At 44.1% G+C, this 14,527-nt stretch overlaps 1 protein-coding gene across 2 annotated transcripts; it reads right to left on the bottom strand.

Moving 5' to 3' along the window:
* Positions 1 to 207: 207 nt before the first annotated feature.
* marchf7 (membrane-associated ring finger (C3HC4) 7) lies at positions 208 to 6,672 on the bottom strand. 2 transcript variants are annotated; one of them, XM_029144846.3, is made up of 11 exons: positions 6,459 to 6,672; positions 4,993 to 5,206; positions 3,757 to 3,906; positions 3,486 to 3,657; positions 3,128 to 3,310; positions 1,877 to 3,041; positions 1,600 to 1,769; positions 1,397 to 1,500; positions 1,168 to 1,272; positions 889 to 937; positions 208 to 752 (listed from the first exon to the last, which is right to left on the bottom strand). In XM_029144846.3, the coding sequence occupies exons 2-11, from the start codon at positions 5,173 to 5,175 to the stop codon at positions 661 to 663; spliced, it is 2,373 nt and encodes a 790-aa protein (XP_029000679.1). In that variant the 5' UTR covers positions 5,176 to 5,206; positions 6,459 to 6,672; the 3' UTR covers positions 208 to 660. The 2 variants fall into 2 exon arrangements, with proteins under 2 accessions (XP_029000679.1, XP_029000680.1); XM_029144847.3 differs by lacking the exon at positions 6,459 to 6,672 and adding an exon at positions 6,156 to 6,452.
* Between the last annotated feature and the right edge of the window lie 7,855 nt (positions 6,673 to 14,527).

Below are 14,527 nucleotides of genomic sequence, written 5' to 3'. Positions count from 1 at the left end.
TACATGGCAATATTTACTAACTCTGTCTACACTGCACGTATAAAGACATGGTAACAGTTCAATTTTAATTTGATGGACAAATCAGACACGTGGCTGACAAGTCACTGGTGTGACTGATTTGACCTTATGGGAGTTTTGAATTCTGTGTATATAGAAAGGAAATGAGATAAGTTGTATGAATCTAAAAACAGCACCACAGTGAATAAATCTGTTTGCATTTAGTCTTTATTCCCAAATTTAAAAGCCAAGAACTAGATTTGTACAGACAAAGCATTTCAAACAGTGAAACAAAGGTAAAGGAAACTTAAAGTGGAATATATGTTTTTTTATAATTTATTGGGAAAAGAACCTAATTGCTGTTTCATATAGCCTCTCTCAGCATGTCTTGGCATCACAAATACAAATCACACCCGCGTCACTGTGCCTTATTTAACAATAAAGCACTTGTGGTAGAACAGTTAGAAGGACTTGCATTTTTTTATGTAATCATATTTTGATAAAGTGCACTCACAGAAACAATTGTGTCAACAGAAATAGTTAATTCCCTCAATTCAAGTTTCCATAACGGCAAAGGCCATGTGTTCTGTCCACAGCATGTCTGCCAAGTGTCAGAGCTCAGCTAGCGCATGGATGAACCCTGCAGCCCCTCGCTCCACCAGGTCAGTAGTCTTCTTCCAGATCCTCGTCCAGGTCAGAGAAGTCGATAGAAGGCCGGCTGTCCTGCCCATCCTCGTCGCTTTCTCCACGGGGAACTGCGATTCAGAGACAGCGCTTTAATAAAACCAAGTGGATGTAATCTACAGTCGAGTGTAAAGCTGAGGACAGCTGGCTCGCACAAATCAGTTCATTTAAACACATACAGAAGCATGAAAAAGACGAGCCACATACTTTCAAGATTGTCCATGTGTTCATGAAGAATTCTCACCAGGTTGAATAACTAGGTGAGAAAGGGAACACGTGTCTCTCCGAGATACAAACATCATGTAAATCAGTGCTGAGCATTTGTAGTTCAGCAAAACAACTGACTGCACTCTAATGTAAGGTAAAAGGCAGCAATTCAACACAAAGGGCTGTTTCATCCAGTTGAGACCTCAGACGGTCTTTTAGATTAGCGCTAAGGCTGAATAAGCACTGTTTGTACATCCATTAAGCATCTGCTTTTCTCACCCCAGCTGCATCGACAGCTCCTAAGACATCAGAGAACCTCTGCTCACAGAAATGCAGCAGTACGACCAGATAGAGGCCACTGCTGATGAAGTCATCATATTCAGACTGTAAAGCAAAAAAATGTTTTTAATGTCAACAGAAGTTAAAAGCGACGATTACGGATAAAAATTTCTATTTAGTTTTATTCCTGAAAATGCACAGTCTGATATGTAGGTTTCTTGAAACTCACCTGGACATGTGTCCTGTATAACTCCTGAACGTCAAAGTTGTCAATGTTCAAGCGCAGCTTCTTCTTGCAGAGTTCACATGTTGTGATGGCCTCAAGGTTTGTGCCTGAAGATATAAGTAAAAAGTTAAGTAAGCAAGTAAATATAAGTAATCAAACCTGATTTGGTATTGGTCAAAAACACGGCCGCCTCGAACTGGATCTACCTGAACCGATTTTGGAGCGAAGCCACCTTTTGATGCATTCTTGGTGGACGTACTGCAGGCTTCCTGTACAGCGGCAAGGCTGAATCAAGGGGTTGGATTCCTGCTCTTGCCCCATCTGGCAGATTCGGCAGCGGTCGCCTTCTTCCTCGTCAGAATCTTCAAGGAGCAGTCTACAGTAGGAAAAAAAACAGCTGTTTAATATTTTGCATGAACACAGTAGTAACTGCAGAATGGACATAAGGTTATTGCTTATTGTGTAAGGGATTAAAATTAATACCGCTCCTTGATCTTGCGCAGTTTCTCCAGGTCCCTACTGTCCTTCTGGGCATCCTGGTGACTCTCGCTACTATTCGCTGGAGCCATAGAAAGTGAAACGTTATCATACACTGCAACTCTTCGCAGTGCTGAAAAACTGAGAGACGCATCTTCGAGCTCAGGTAAGGTTTCATCCTCGAGGCTACAAGGACAACCACGACTCGCTGCCAAGGCCTCCAAACCAACTGCCCCTTCCTCTTGTTCAACATCATCATCGTCGTCGTCCTCCTCCTCTTCCTCATCATCATCATCATCGTCATCATCATCCTGTGATGTTTTATGCTCAAGGTCACCCCACCTTCTCAGTAAATGGCGTGGATGGCAGCCTTCTTCCAAACCTGCAGATGCTGCTTGTGTGCTCTCATCCCTAGCATGTCTCCTGAGACGAGAGAGCAGAGGAGGACAGCGGCCTCGAAGAGAGGAGGAGAGCCAGGAGGAGCTGCTGCTGGTGTTATTACCAACACTGTTACCAGACTCTCTCCAAGGTCTTTCTGTTCTGGGCCGACCTGAAGCACTGAGGTAAGGATCTGTGTTTTCTTTGATCGGGCCTAGGTCCGCTCTCCGACTTCTGAGACTACTCAAGTTTGAGTCTGACCCTCGAACATCACAGTTCACGTTTGACTTCCTGGCTCCCTCATCGCCATCCACAGACTCTCCGCTAGTTGATGGGCAGTCATCGTCAAGGGAGCGAACACTTGATGATCCACTAGAGTCTTGACTGGAGCACCGTGAAAAAAGACGGGACAGAAGGCGTCTTGTGGAGCGACGGCCCTCGGGCTCTCCACCCTCGGGGGCCGGTCGTGGGGAGAGCGCAGGCTCTGCTCTGGCCGAAGGTGCGGCGTACCAGGAGCTATGGGAGGAGTACGAGGAGGAGCTATCTGAGGATTCAGAGTTTCCCGTTTGTTCCTGAGATGAAGAGAGCGTGGACGAGCCATGCAAAAACCGGCTTGTGGTTCTGTTGCTAAAATCCCGTAGTACAGGAGAAGACCGGAGGGAGGTGGAAGAAGAAATGTGGGGATTTAGGGTTCTTTCTCTAGCAGAGGAGGAGGTAGAGTAGGTGGCAGAGTAGGTGGTCTCCTTGGGCCGGGCGCCCTGAGCATATGAAGAGACCATCCGGTCTGTCTGATCTGAAACAAGGAGACAAGAGCACTGTAACACTGAACAATACAGGTTGAATGCTCAGTGGGTGTTTACACGCCAGAAATCTGCCTACACAGTGAAGGAGCTGATCCAGGGGTCCGAATTCTTCTTTCTCCCAGGTTTGAGACACTGGGCTCATTTTTCATCTCCTGCTCCCTCCTGGAGAACAGAGGCTTCGAGGAGGACGACGATGACCGGGAGAGTAAACGGCAGGAGCTCCATGAGGAGTCCAAAGGGTAATGTTTGTCACTTGTACCTGTTAAGGAGCAGAAAAGTCGTTTTGAGGTCAAAATCAGATGCTGATGGAAAAAACATCAGAACCTCAGAAGTAAAAACTTGAACCCATTGTTTAAAGCTAAATTCCATTACACGTAACACGTTTTGCAACCGGATGCAGGTTGTAAAGTGAGTTGCGTCATGTTGGGTCGTACCTCTGCCACTGCTAGATACGTTACTGGAATAGGTCGAACCAGTAACCGAGGTGCTGGTTGGTCTTGGGTACAGTGCTCTGTTACCATACGACAGCTTGGCCCTTTTAGAATCACCGTCATCGCTGGTGTTCAACAGCCCTGAGCACAGGCCCACCCTCCCCTCAGAATCAGTCTGGGAAACATCAAGGGACACAGAACAGATAAAGGTTTGTTCCGGTGACATCATTCATGAACACACTTTGTCTATAAACACACAGGACAGCTCCAGTACCAGTTTGTTCCTGCTACTGAGGGAGGATTCAGCCCAGGGGCGATCGTAAGATCTGCTAGAGGATGATGTCAGAGAAGAGGGCAGCTTCCACCTGGCAGAGCGACTGTCAGAGCTGCTGTAGTCTCTGGATGAACTCAGGAGACGGGAACTCTTTAAAACATATAGCACTACTTAGAAAGTATGAAGGACAAAACACTGTAGCAAAGCAAAGACGACAGACAACGTTTCTTGTGTTTGAGTAGAACTCTATATTGGTAAAGTGACACTGTGTTTGCATCTTGTACTGGCTTAAGCAAATGCTAATGATGCTAATCCTTTCTGCCAACAGTGTCACAGCTTTGGGACCATAATAAACCAGGTTCGATAAGACAGGAAACACGACTGGTCAACTGCCACAAAGATAATGTGCAACTATTCTAACAATTCCACAATACTCTGAAACGCCTCATTGGAATAATGTGGAGAACTGTTTTACTGCTACTAATTTGAGGTGTTCTTCTTAATATTACAAGTTTAGAGAAGAAGAATCCAAAGCAATGTGACTAGTTTGGTTTTGGACCTAGCACTGAGTCTTGTGGAAAGGACAGGAACAAGCAGGTAGAGACCAGGCCTACAGTAACACAATCTTCTGAGATGGGTTGGGACTGAAATACACACGTGTGCGGCGGAATCTAGGCTGCTCTATAAATAGAGCTCTAAAGTGTCTGCTATTGCACCGCTGATACAGTTAGCTACTGTACCAGGCTCCTAAGGGGACCAGTACGAAAAGAGCTTCCTGAATACGCTACAGAGACACGACTAAAGCCTGCGGTGCAAGAAAAATGGAGATGCAGTATGATGGCGAAGCTCTAACTTTGACTTACATTGAAAATATCAATAATAAGTGAATGAATTGCAACAAGAACTATTCCAGTTCACCCTGTTATATTTCACCTACAGTGACCAGATCTAATAACACACCTGTCAATTCTGCTCCCACAGCCACCGTTCGACTGGTTTTCCAACCCTTGCTGTCCCACCCACAGATTACCTGGATAAGGTGTGTTCAGCCAGTCAGAGGCTATAAAGGCATGAATCCTTGGAAAACAAACAGGGCTGTGGCTACTGCTCAGGCATTACCACCTGCGTGTGCTCCGTTTGACCTCAAAGAGGAGGGTGCGCCCCGCACACAAATATGCAGCAACAGGTTGGTTCATTGCACTTCGGCGCTGCTTGAAAACAATGTCGTCCGCCTACCTGCGAATCCAAGTCTGTTTTATATGCAGATGACGCCCTCGGGAAGCAGTCATTATTCAGTGCCGTGTCCCGACTGTATATTGAACTGGAGGCCAGCGATGAGGAGGAGACCGACGGGTTTGGCGTGTAGGACGACCGGGAGCTGGACAGACAGAAGGGGAGTCTGCGAGACCTGGAGTCCATGCTGGATCGCCTTGAAGCGTGTGGGAGAAACCTGAAAAACACAGACGTATCACCAAATAATAAAACGGGCGCTCATCTGAGACTGGGGCCTAACGTGACTGCACAGAGCAGTCAGGTGGCGAATACAACACCCGATCCCCTCCAGCAAGGACAAGACGGGACACGCAGGCCAACGCCGCGCTAGACGCAGCCTCAGTGAAGCCCTGCGACCTGCTGCCTGGTGTGTGGCTCATCTGCTGATGCGGAACACGTGACGGCGTGTCTGTAAACACCAAAGCTTCGCCGCCGCGCTTCCTGGAGCCGACGGCAGAAGCTATGTTTGGGCCCGTGAACTCTGTCACATGAACACGACACCGAGCAGCGCCGTGCGCTCAACTCGTAGCGTCGAGACGTTATTAGGGTTCTGACAGAATGGAATATTAGACTGCGTTAAGAATGTGCAAGAACACGAACAGCTGATTTGCATTTCACGTAAAAGCGACGCTTAGCAATGTACCTAAAAGAAGCGGTTAGCAACAAACAGTGGTAAAGCTGCTGACACAGATCCAAGGACTGTGGCGACGTCACCTGTGGTTAAAGATACATCCTCAACCACAGTAACACGAGTGTCTGCAATGACCTTAACACGTGAATTAACCTGAGAATCCTCGCCTACTTTAAACGCCCGGCCTTGTATTTTCTACCCGATCCAACATCACCTACTTCGCTTTTTTACTTCGCTGATCAACAAAGCGGAAAACAAACTTGATCTCCGCTATCTAACTAAGGCTAATTGAGCAATTAAACAATTAGCATTCCTTCCGTCGAAGCTTCGTGCTCTGAACGTTCCGTCTACGTTGTTTTGGCAAAGACCGAGTTCAGGTTGTTATCGCTACTTGCGTTGTACCTGGACGTTAATAAGACAACACAACTTAGCGCTGGATTGACGCTAATGTTAGCTAAAAATGACTCTAAACGGTGACTGGCGAATGAACAACAACCTGTTTACGTCGTCAATATCGATTAGTGAGCGGCCACTATAACTTGAACTCCTGCGGGTTCAGGTGTCACACGGAGAGTTTAGAGGTTGTTTTCGACGCCTGTGCAGAACGGACGCCTCGGTGCAGCTAGCTAACGAACGCTAGCTGCGAGCTAACGTCACCTGACACAAGGAAGTCCCGCAACGTTTCATGACACTCGGCTGAACATGAACAGACGCCTGTTATATATGTATCGCCACTAGCCACGAACTAAATGAGCAACGGTTACGTTTCGAGCACACGCAGTTCCACGCACGTCCTCACCTCTGACTTCAGCGTCTCTATTCTACCACCACAGGCGCGATGGCGTCTGTGTTGTTGACACCACCGGTCAGCTGATCCGCTCTGGCGGAAGAAGACCGCGTCCAGCTGTCACTTAGCTCTACGCGCACGTCCTTCGTCCACGTTTTGGGTAAAAGAAAACGTTTTCTTATACTTTTGAACTCAAGTCACGTCCGCGTAGAATAAACCCAGTTCTGATAAAACCGCAACTCCAACTTCGTCACCACGTTCCATTCCAGAACAGTGGAGCAACAGTCATTTTGTATATTCATCGGTTCAATCTCAGACTGCTTGTAGGGATTTCTATTTAGTTTAGTTTTTTACCATTGAGCATCATTAATAGTCAATGACTATTTAGTTTTGTATGAGTGAACTCTGCATGTTTTTGTGGTAGTTTTGTCTTTTAACTCAGCGTAATGCGAAGTAACCTGTAACCTGCACTGGCCCGATCTTTGACTTGTATATTTGTATCATATTTGATTTCTAAACATCTGTCGTATATACAACCTTTCATAGGCACCACTCTTTGGAGTTAAACTAATATAGGGACCAAAGGGACACCGGTTGACCGAATTAATATAACTGTCGTTCTGTGTTCACGTGTTTGTGGATGTTCAGGTAAACATAGGTAGATCAGTATCTGGGTCATCTGCAACGAAGGTGCAGGTTCTTTATTTGTACAACTTTATTGACACATTGACATGGTCCAAAGTAAAAATACAGTGACCTTATTATGTACAGCAAACAACACAATATAAATTATTGACATAAATTAAAATGAAATAAATTAAATGAAATACATAGCAAATAGAAATGATACATTACAAAACTAAATACATAATTACAAATTGGGAGGAGAACTATTAAACAGGTTAATGTGTTAATACTTTTTTCATTTGACAGTGGACTTAAAGAAGTGAGGTAAGAGTTAGCTTGTCTTAAAAGAGATTATTTTTGGGCTAGACTTAGAAAACCTAGATTTATGAATGCGAAATTTGCCCATCAATGGAATAAGATTTACAATATGACATACTGAATGATCATTCAAATTTTGTGATAATGTCTTTAACACCAAAGGTTACAGTACGACCAGTTTCATTAGAAATATACTTCTCTGTGTCTTTGAAAAAGCCAAACAGCAGAGGCACTTACAAAACAAATGTATGTGTGTACTGTGTGTCAGTGTTACAGAATGTACAGGTCACATCGATGTCTCATATTACAGGTGCAACTCTTCAACTTTATTTGAAATATAATATTAAAGGGGTGACAACCAAGCTTTTCGCCAATTTCTTTACCTAACTGAGAGTTCCAAAAGAATTTTCCTTTAGGTGTAAAATTATGACTCTTCTTCTTATGCACATGTTTGTGCATTTCTTTTTTGTTATTTCAACATTAATAACAATTGGTCTGGGCTCTTGTTAAATGCTAAATGACATTTCATTAGTTCAATAGATCATAGCTCTTTTAACCAAAAAGTATTTTTTATTTTATAGGGAAAGAGTATATTCTCAGAAACGCTTCATATTCAAGCATCTCACCTTTGTCGTCAAGTAACATAAACTATAAAGTCAAATGTAAGCGTCTGTTTAAGAAAAGTTGGATTAATTAGAGTAATGTTAGTATAGTTCCATTATATTCCCATTATTTCATCGTGTGGTGAGGAATTGTGAATGTAACACAGTTTCCAGGATAATAAGGCTTGCTGATAAAACTGTGAAAGTTTTATTGGAAATTTGGAAATAGTTCCCAAATTGACTCTGGGGCTTCTAGGCATTTCTTCAGCCATTTGATCAAAGGCGCACATTGTGTATACATCTTATTGTCCAGGGCTGACGTCATTATGAAAGCCGGGGGAAATATCCACTAGATGGCGCTGTAGGTCATTTTTCTCCCGGCATCTTTCGAGAAGTCAGTTTAGCCGCACTGTTATTGCGTGGCAGAACTTGGTGTTTGTTTAGTCGGGGGGCAATTAAAGCCAATTTTATCAGGTTTAATTAGATTACATTTGATCTCATCATCATGGTAAATCCAGGATTAGGGCGTTCATATGATTTGCATAGCTTACCTTACATCTAAATAATAGACCTGAGCAAGCACTGATCAGAGATCAGTATAAAAATCCTGTCCTTCATTTTGTTTTTCCGTTGGTGATATTAAAGATGCTATTGTGTATTTCCCCTGAATATAATTAATTTATCATACGACATCATCTGCAACACACTGAACCTATGTTAAGTGTGTGCGGGTCGTGGAAGGTCAGTTTGGAGCACTGTTGCACATCAGATGCATGATAATGTGAAGGTCAACAAGATACTCATCACGCTCGGCAAAGTGTCACACTTAAAAGACCCACTGATCCATTGTTAGTCGCATGTACACACAAAAGCGAGCAGTGATCAAACCAAGCGTAAATCTACGAATGGCTAACGGAACGAGAGGCGAAGGAGAGACGGAGGCTGAAGGGGTAAATACAGGAGGGTGGTGCTGCAGATTAATTGCTGACAAAAAGGATGCATGACCTAGACAAATTAGAAAGTGCAGGGTCTGCTGAGTTGGGGAGGGGGCTGCTCAACCCAGTTGTGGGTGTAGGGCAGTGCCATTTCCTACCCCCTTCACACACTCACACACACACACACACACACACACACACACACACACACACACACACACACACACACACACACACACACACACACACACACACACACCTTCCTCTTCCTTCCACTGTTACGTGAAGACGGACTACGAGCTCTCCTCCCCCAGCGCCGCCGCTGGGATGATAATGGAGCATTCCTTGGAGCCGTTCCTCATTCATGCTAGCTGTGACAAGGGGGGAACGTGTTCCTTTTTCCACTGGGGGCAGCGAACTCTTTGGGCTGAGGCCGTGGCCACGTAACCTGAGATTTGCTCTCCTCTCAGATTCACTTCTATATGTGCTCAGGTATGAGATGTATGTTTGTTGGTTCACTCCAGCGGTCCAGCTGGAGTACGTAATGCTGCAGGTCTCAGGCGGACCCCACCCTCTGGCCCTCAGGCCTCTTCCAACCTGTGATTAGCAAATAGAACCATAACCACCTTTTCAAACATAACCACAATATGAAAATCAGGGTAAAGTTTCAAAAACAGTCTCAAAACCGGCATCTGTAGGAATCTGGAGGTGTTGATCTTTACACCTCGCTCACAAAATCAACTTTAACTCCAGCACTAAGCCACAGAATAACTGCAAGAATGTCTGGATTTGTCCAACACTGTGTAATCACAAAGGAATGTCCTGAGACATTTGCGCTTTTCCTCCACAAGACCCCTCTTTTCCCACGGCTTGTCCAGGTCTTGAGAATCTGTTTCCCCTTGCTCCATCTCCCTCCCTCTGTCTCTTTTCCTCTCTCTCTCTCTCTCTCTCGCTCGCTCGCTTGCCCGTCCTGCTTCTGGAGACACACACAACACCACAAAGGCTGGTTTTATAGCAGAAAGACAATACAAGCTCAGTGTCTTCAGGAGCACAAAGAGGCCATGCGTTCTGAGAAGCCCCTATAAAAGGAACATCCAGGCTACACTTGTGAGCATAATCACACACGATTTGTGAAAACAGACACAAACTTGCTGAGCACGTGTTGCAGGTTGTCTGCGTTATTGAGGTCTAGTCTGTGGAAACCTCTGCCGGTGATTATCTCGCTTCAGGATAGACAACTTATCACCATTATCATTTCTACATGGAGACGCTTGTCCGGTTGGTGATCGTGTTCTGCTGAGAGCTTTAAATACAGGACGGAGGACATAACATCTGAATGGATCAGTAGTGGGGCCACATGTGTTAACACTTTAGGTCACATGTTTGAGGGGCACCATCTAAAAGCTTGTGAGCTATTTTCAGATGTTCCTCTCTCCCCTGTAGGATTCCTACATTGCACGGAATATAAATCCTGCAAGTTCTTTCATTTCCATTTGCGCGTTTCGCTTGAGAACAGCGCATGAGTCGCCCCGATCCACGAAGGGAACGGCCGCCATTCTTCAATTAGTCACTTTTCTCAGTGCAACGTTTTCACTTCATGCGTCCGCTAAAAGGCTTTTTTTCCGGAGGATTCAAAGAACATTTGTTGGTCTTAATGTTCCCCAGACACAAAGTGACATCTGCCTCCCTCCCCTGCATGCCTGCTGCTCTTTGTTCCGAGGAGCTCCGAGGGGAGAGCGCATTGAAGGCAGCGATGATGTCACCATTGTGATCATTACTGTGCTGTGCGGCGCCCTATTTTTGACCAGGCGTCACTGAGGGCAGACCAGAATCTGCCGGCGCATCGCCAGGAGGAGCACTGACCTGCCAGTATTAATTAACCCAGGGCCCGCTTGCGGCGGGCCTGAAACGGTCCTGATGCCCCCCCACAGGTCAACCTGACGCGCTGGCTTAGCTTTACGCAGATGCATTTAATGATTCCTGTCTATTCTATCAAAGCACATTTTGTTTCTTCGTTTGCACAAACAGAATGTTTATTTACTGCTACTAAACCTGAACGCTTTATTTATTGCCGTTCAGTTACTAATCGCTGTTCCCGCCCAGCTGCATCTACCCTCCATTTCAATGTGAGCATGTCTGCTGAATAATTGATTTTGGCAATCACATAAATTAATAGAGACTGTTTATTATTCAATTAACACAGTCACACTAATAGAAATACGCACATTGTTTTATTTTTTCCACTGTATAGCGATTTTGCCTTAAGGCAAAAGTGTGTGTTTCTTTAAATGACACTTGTAATGCTGCTACAGTAGACACTGTGAATTACTCATTATTATTAATATTAATGTATAGACACAACTTGCATCTGAGCGTAGGAGACAATCTTCTCTGCGTTCCCACCGTACTTTATTCATAATGAAACTTTCACGCATGCAGCTGTGACTCTCACTAACAGATGTTGCCACCTTCTGACTCTGGGACTCAGCTTTTTGTCCGCTTCAGTACCAGGGGACTGTATTGTTCCTATTTTCTCATGGCATTTCTCGTGGTTTCCAAAGAATTCACTCCAGTCAGAATCTGAGACGCTGTCACTTGATGAGTAACTGAATATGGATGTAGTGTATGACTGTTACGGTCCCCAATAAACGTAGAAATTGCCTAAAGTGTTAGCATATTAACAGGCAGCTGAAGGGATCTCTGTGTGCTGTTAGTGTATTCTTAGTTTGGGGATTTTTGGATGAATCACGTAATCATCCACAAGCAGGTTTGAAGGCAGATAAACTGTCTTCGATGCTGTTATTATTCTGAGAATGTTAGCATTGTCTTAGATAATACAACAATCTACTGTAGGATCTTTCAGATGCGTGAAGACATTTCTGATTAGATCCAATTTACAAATATGGCTTTAACAATAAGCAATTCATATTTTTTCACTTCCACAGATTTGGCACATGTTCATAATTCTGCTTACTAAAATCAATCCTCACCTCTTATTTCACATCCATCAATGAATTATGACACACACCACACACCGTTATTTAAATGTAAAAAATGCGACTCCATGTTTTTATGCCTTCAGACGCTAAACAACAACCACTGTCTTCCATGCTGATTAAAAGGAGCGTAGAAGCTGACCGGCATTATGTATGTGCACATCACACATGTGGGGGGGGGTGTCTCTTTTTATACATTTTATAATAGCTCTTAGGGTTTATATGCAGTTCAAACACACCTCCAGGATGAAAAAGCTTCTTCACTGGATTGATTTTTAAAGGCCTTAACGTACTTGGTCTGAAAATGACTTACATAGGATGCATGGACGTCTTCCTGCATTTAAATGGAAATCTAGGAGCCTATAATTAGACCCTAGAATAAGCGGAGCGTTTTGATGTGTATTAGCATCAAATCGTCATTCACATTATGTTCTTCTTATGTCATACCATTCACACTGGCATGTGTTTAATTCCACACTGATATTTACACAGGTACTTTCTGTTAATGAATATATGTTTCACTCTTTCACATGTGGTTGTGTGTGGGTGTTGAAAGCTGGCAGCTCCCAGGTTATATGTGCAACTCTTATGATTTCACTTCTGCGCAATATCATCCTCCAGCTACAATATGATAATGATAATGGTTTTGTCTTTAAGAACATCATCTTGACCTGTATTCAGATATTTTAAAGAGGTGTAAAACATGCATAGTTTTCAGTTTTTAGGTAAATAGATTTGTTCTTGTTATGTTGTAAACGTATGAACTTTAATCGTGTCGACATTTTCCACATTAACAGCCTTTTAGTATGTTTTCACCAGGGAAGAAACTGATATAGTGCAGAAAAACCCCTTCAGTTTCAACATGACTCTGAGTTTTTTTGCATTCTAACAGCTGACTCCTGAGCTGCTCACACACTGAAGGGCAACATCCCCTTAGAAAAGAAAGTAAAATGCTGAGAAGTTGCTCATACTAAATGCTAGAAGCACAGGACGCGGCCAATGATAGATTTTTCTTCCTGCGCTCTCATCTGTATATTTGGTGAATCTCCAAAACTTGTGTTTCTGTCTGCACGAAAATGAATGGCGTTAAATCTTCGATGACTGGTTCGCCCACAGTGACGTCTGTCAATATGAGCTGAGATCCACTAGATTAGCACTGGAGTGGAATCTCACGATCAGTGGCTTTCCATTCCAATAATTAACGGGTGACTTAATAGAAGTGGGTCTAGAATTCACTGAATCACATGAATGTTTCTCCTGTTTGCAGGTAATCATCAAGTATTAGTTGTAGTGTTTGAGTTGCTGTCACTGATGAATTGTATAAACTTTCTTGTAAGAGCATGGAAGTTAAAGAGGCTGACTGGCGTCACCGCTGCACAACACTGATAAGTAACATCCACGCTGTCTATGTGGGTCGGCGACGACAGATGAAGCCCGTGAAAGCCCAGTTATGATAATGCAAAACGTGCAGGACACAACACACGCTTATCTGTCAACGTATTGTCTCTGCGTTAGCTGTGGTGGACAGAAATCAGAGCTAGTTACGCGCAGGCTATGATAAAGTAACGCAGCGAAGCCTGAAATTCCTTCAAGTGTGAAAGTCATTTCCTTTGAAAAAATCCCCTCAGCTTCATCTGCCAAGAAATGCAGAATAAGAGAAACTGTAGTCACAGAATGTAAATAATGTCCCTTTGTGTGTTCAACACTTCCTCTATGTGTCCTTTCGTCCCCACAAGTGGGAGAAATTTCACTCCTTTTATTTAAGTAGCATCACATTTAAGTTAATTGAATTATAAAAATAAGTGCATGGTGAACTGTAGTCAGCTGTGCTTAACAGCAGGGTTCCTCCAGGGTGATATTCATATCGACTTGAAGGAAAATACTAGGTTGATTACCTTTGCTAAATCCCTGCACTTAAGTGCAGATTTAGCAAATGGAAAATGTGCTGACAGTCCGTGTGGCGTGTGTACACACCGTGGGTGAGGATGTGTTTTTATTCGCTTCAAGGTCATCGGGCTTTTGCTCAGGTTGAAGTGACACTTGCTTGTGATCTCATTCTTCATGGAGAGATGCATCCGTGTGGGCCTGGGACGTGCTCCTCCACTTTCCTGGCACAAATGACTCCTCATTCCCAGAAAAGGAACGTACTAATTCTCTTTGCCCCCCCCCCAAACCACCACCACCGGTCACACACTGACAACATGTGCACACACACTGCATCTCCTCACTGAATGACAGTGTGAATGTACCTCATCAACGAATGATTCACTCTACTACTCTGCTATTATGATGATTTCTCCCTTCTGTGTATTACATCATGCAGCAGAGGGCTCTGCTCAGTTACATGCACCACAATAAACACCCTCCGAGCGCACTCGTCTCCGCCGTGCAGGGGTTTTATTCTGGAGCACTTCACGGAAAACATTATTTGGCCGATCCTCTGAAAAACTTTTCATCCAGTAATTTTGCATGCATTTGTGTGAGTGTTGCGTTCTTACCAAGCTGGCGCTGAATCAGAGAGGTGACTTTGGGACGGCTAAATAACCGTCTGCCTGCGAACGCTTGCTAACCTGCTTCTGCTGATATCTCGGGAGGTTAAATGT

The sequence above is a fragment of the Betta splendens genome, chromosome 3 (genome assembly GCF_900634795.4).
Source record: "Betta splendens chromosome 3, fBetSpl5.4, whole genome shotgun sequence".
Lineage (NCBI taxonomy): Eukaryota > Metazoa > Chordata > Actinopteri > Anabantiformes > Osphronemidae > Betta > Betta splendens.
The sequence above is the reverse complement of the archived record's forward strand: the minus strand, read 5'-3'. Positions and strand labels throughout refer to the sequence as shown.

Bases quoted from the DNA above. Each gene is read 5' to 3' on its own strand.
- marchf7 (XM_029144846.3), bottom strand. From the start codon at position 5,175: ATGGACTCCAGGTCTCGCAGACTCCCCTTCTGTCTGTCCAGCTCCCGG. The intron at 1,770-1,876 runs GTATTAATTTTA...TTCCTACTGTAG, and splicing joins CTGCGCAAGATCAAGGAGCG to ACTGCTCCTTGAAGATTCTG. The intron at 1,273-1,396 runs GTGAGTTTCAAG...TTTGCTTTACAG, and splicing joins TATACAGGACACATGTCCAG to TCTGAATATGATGACTTCAT.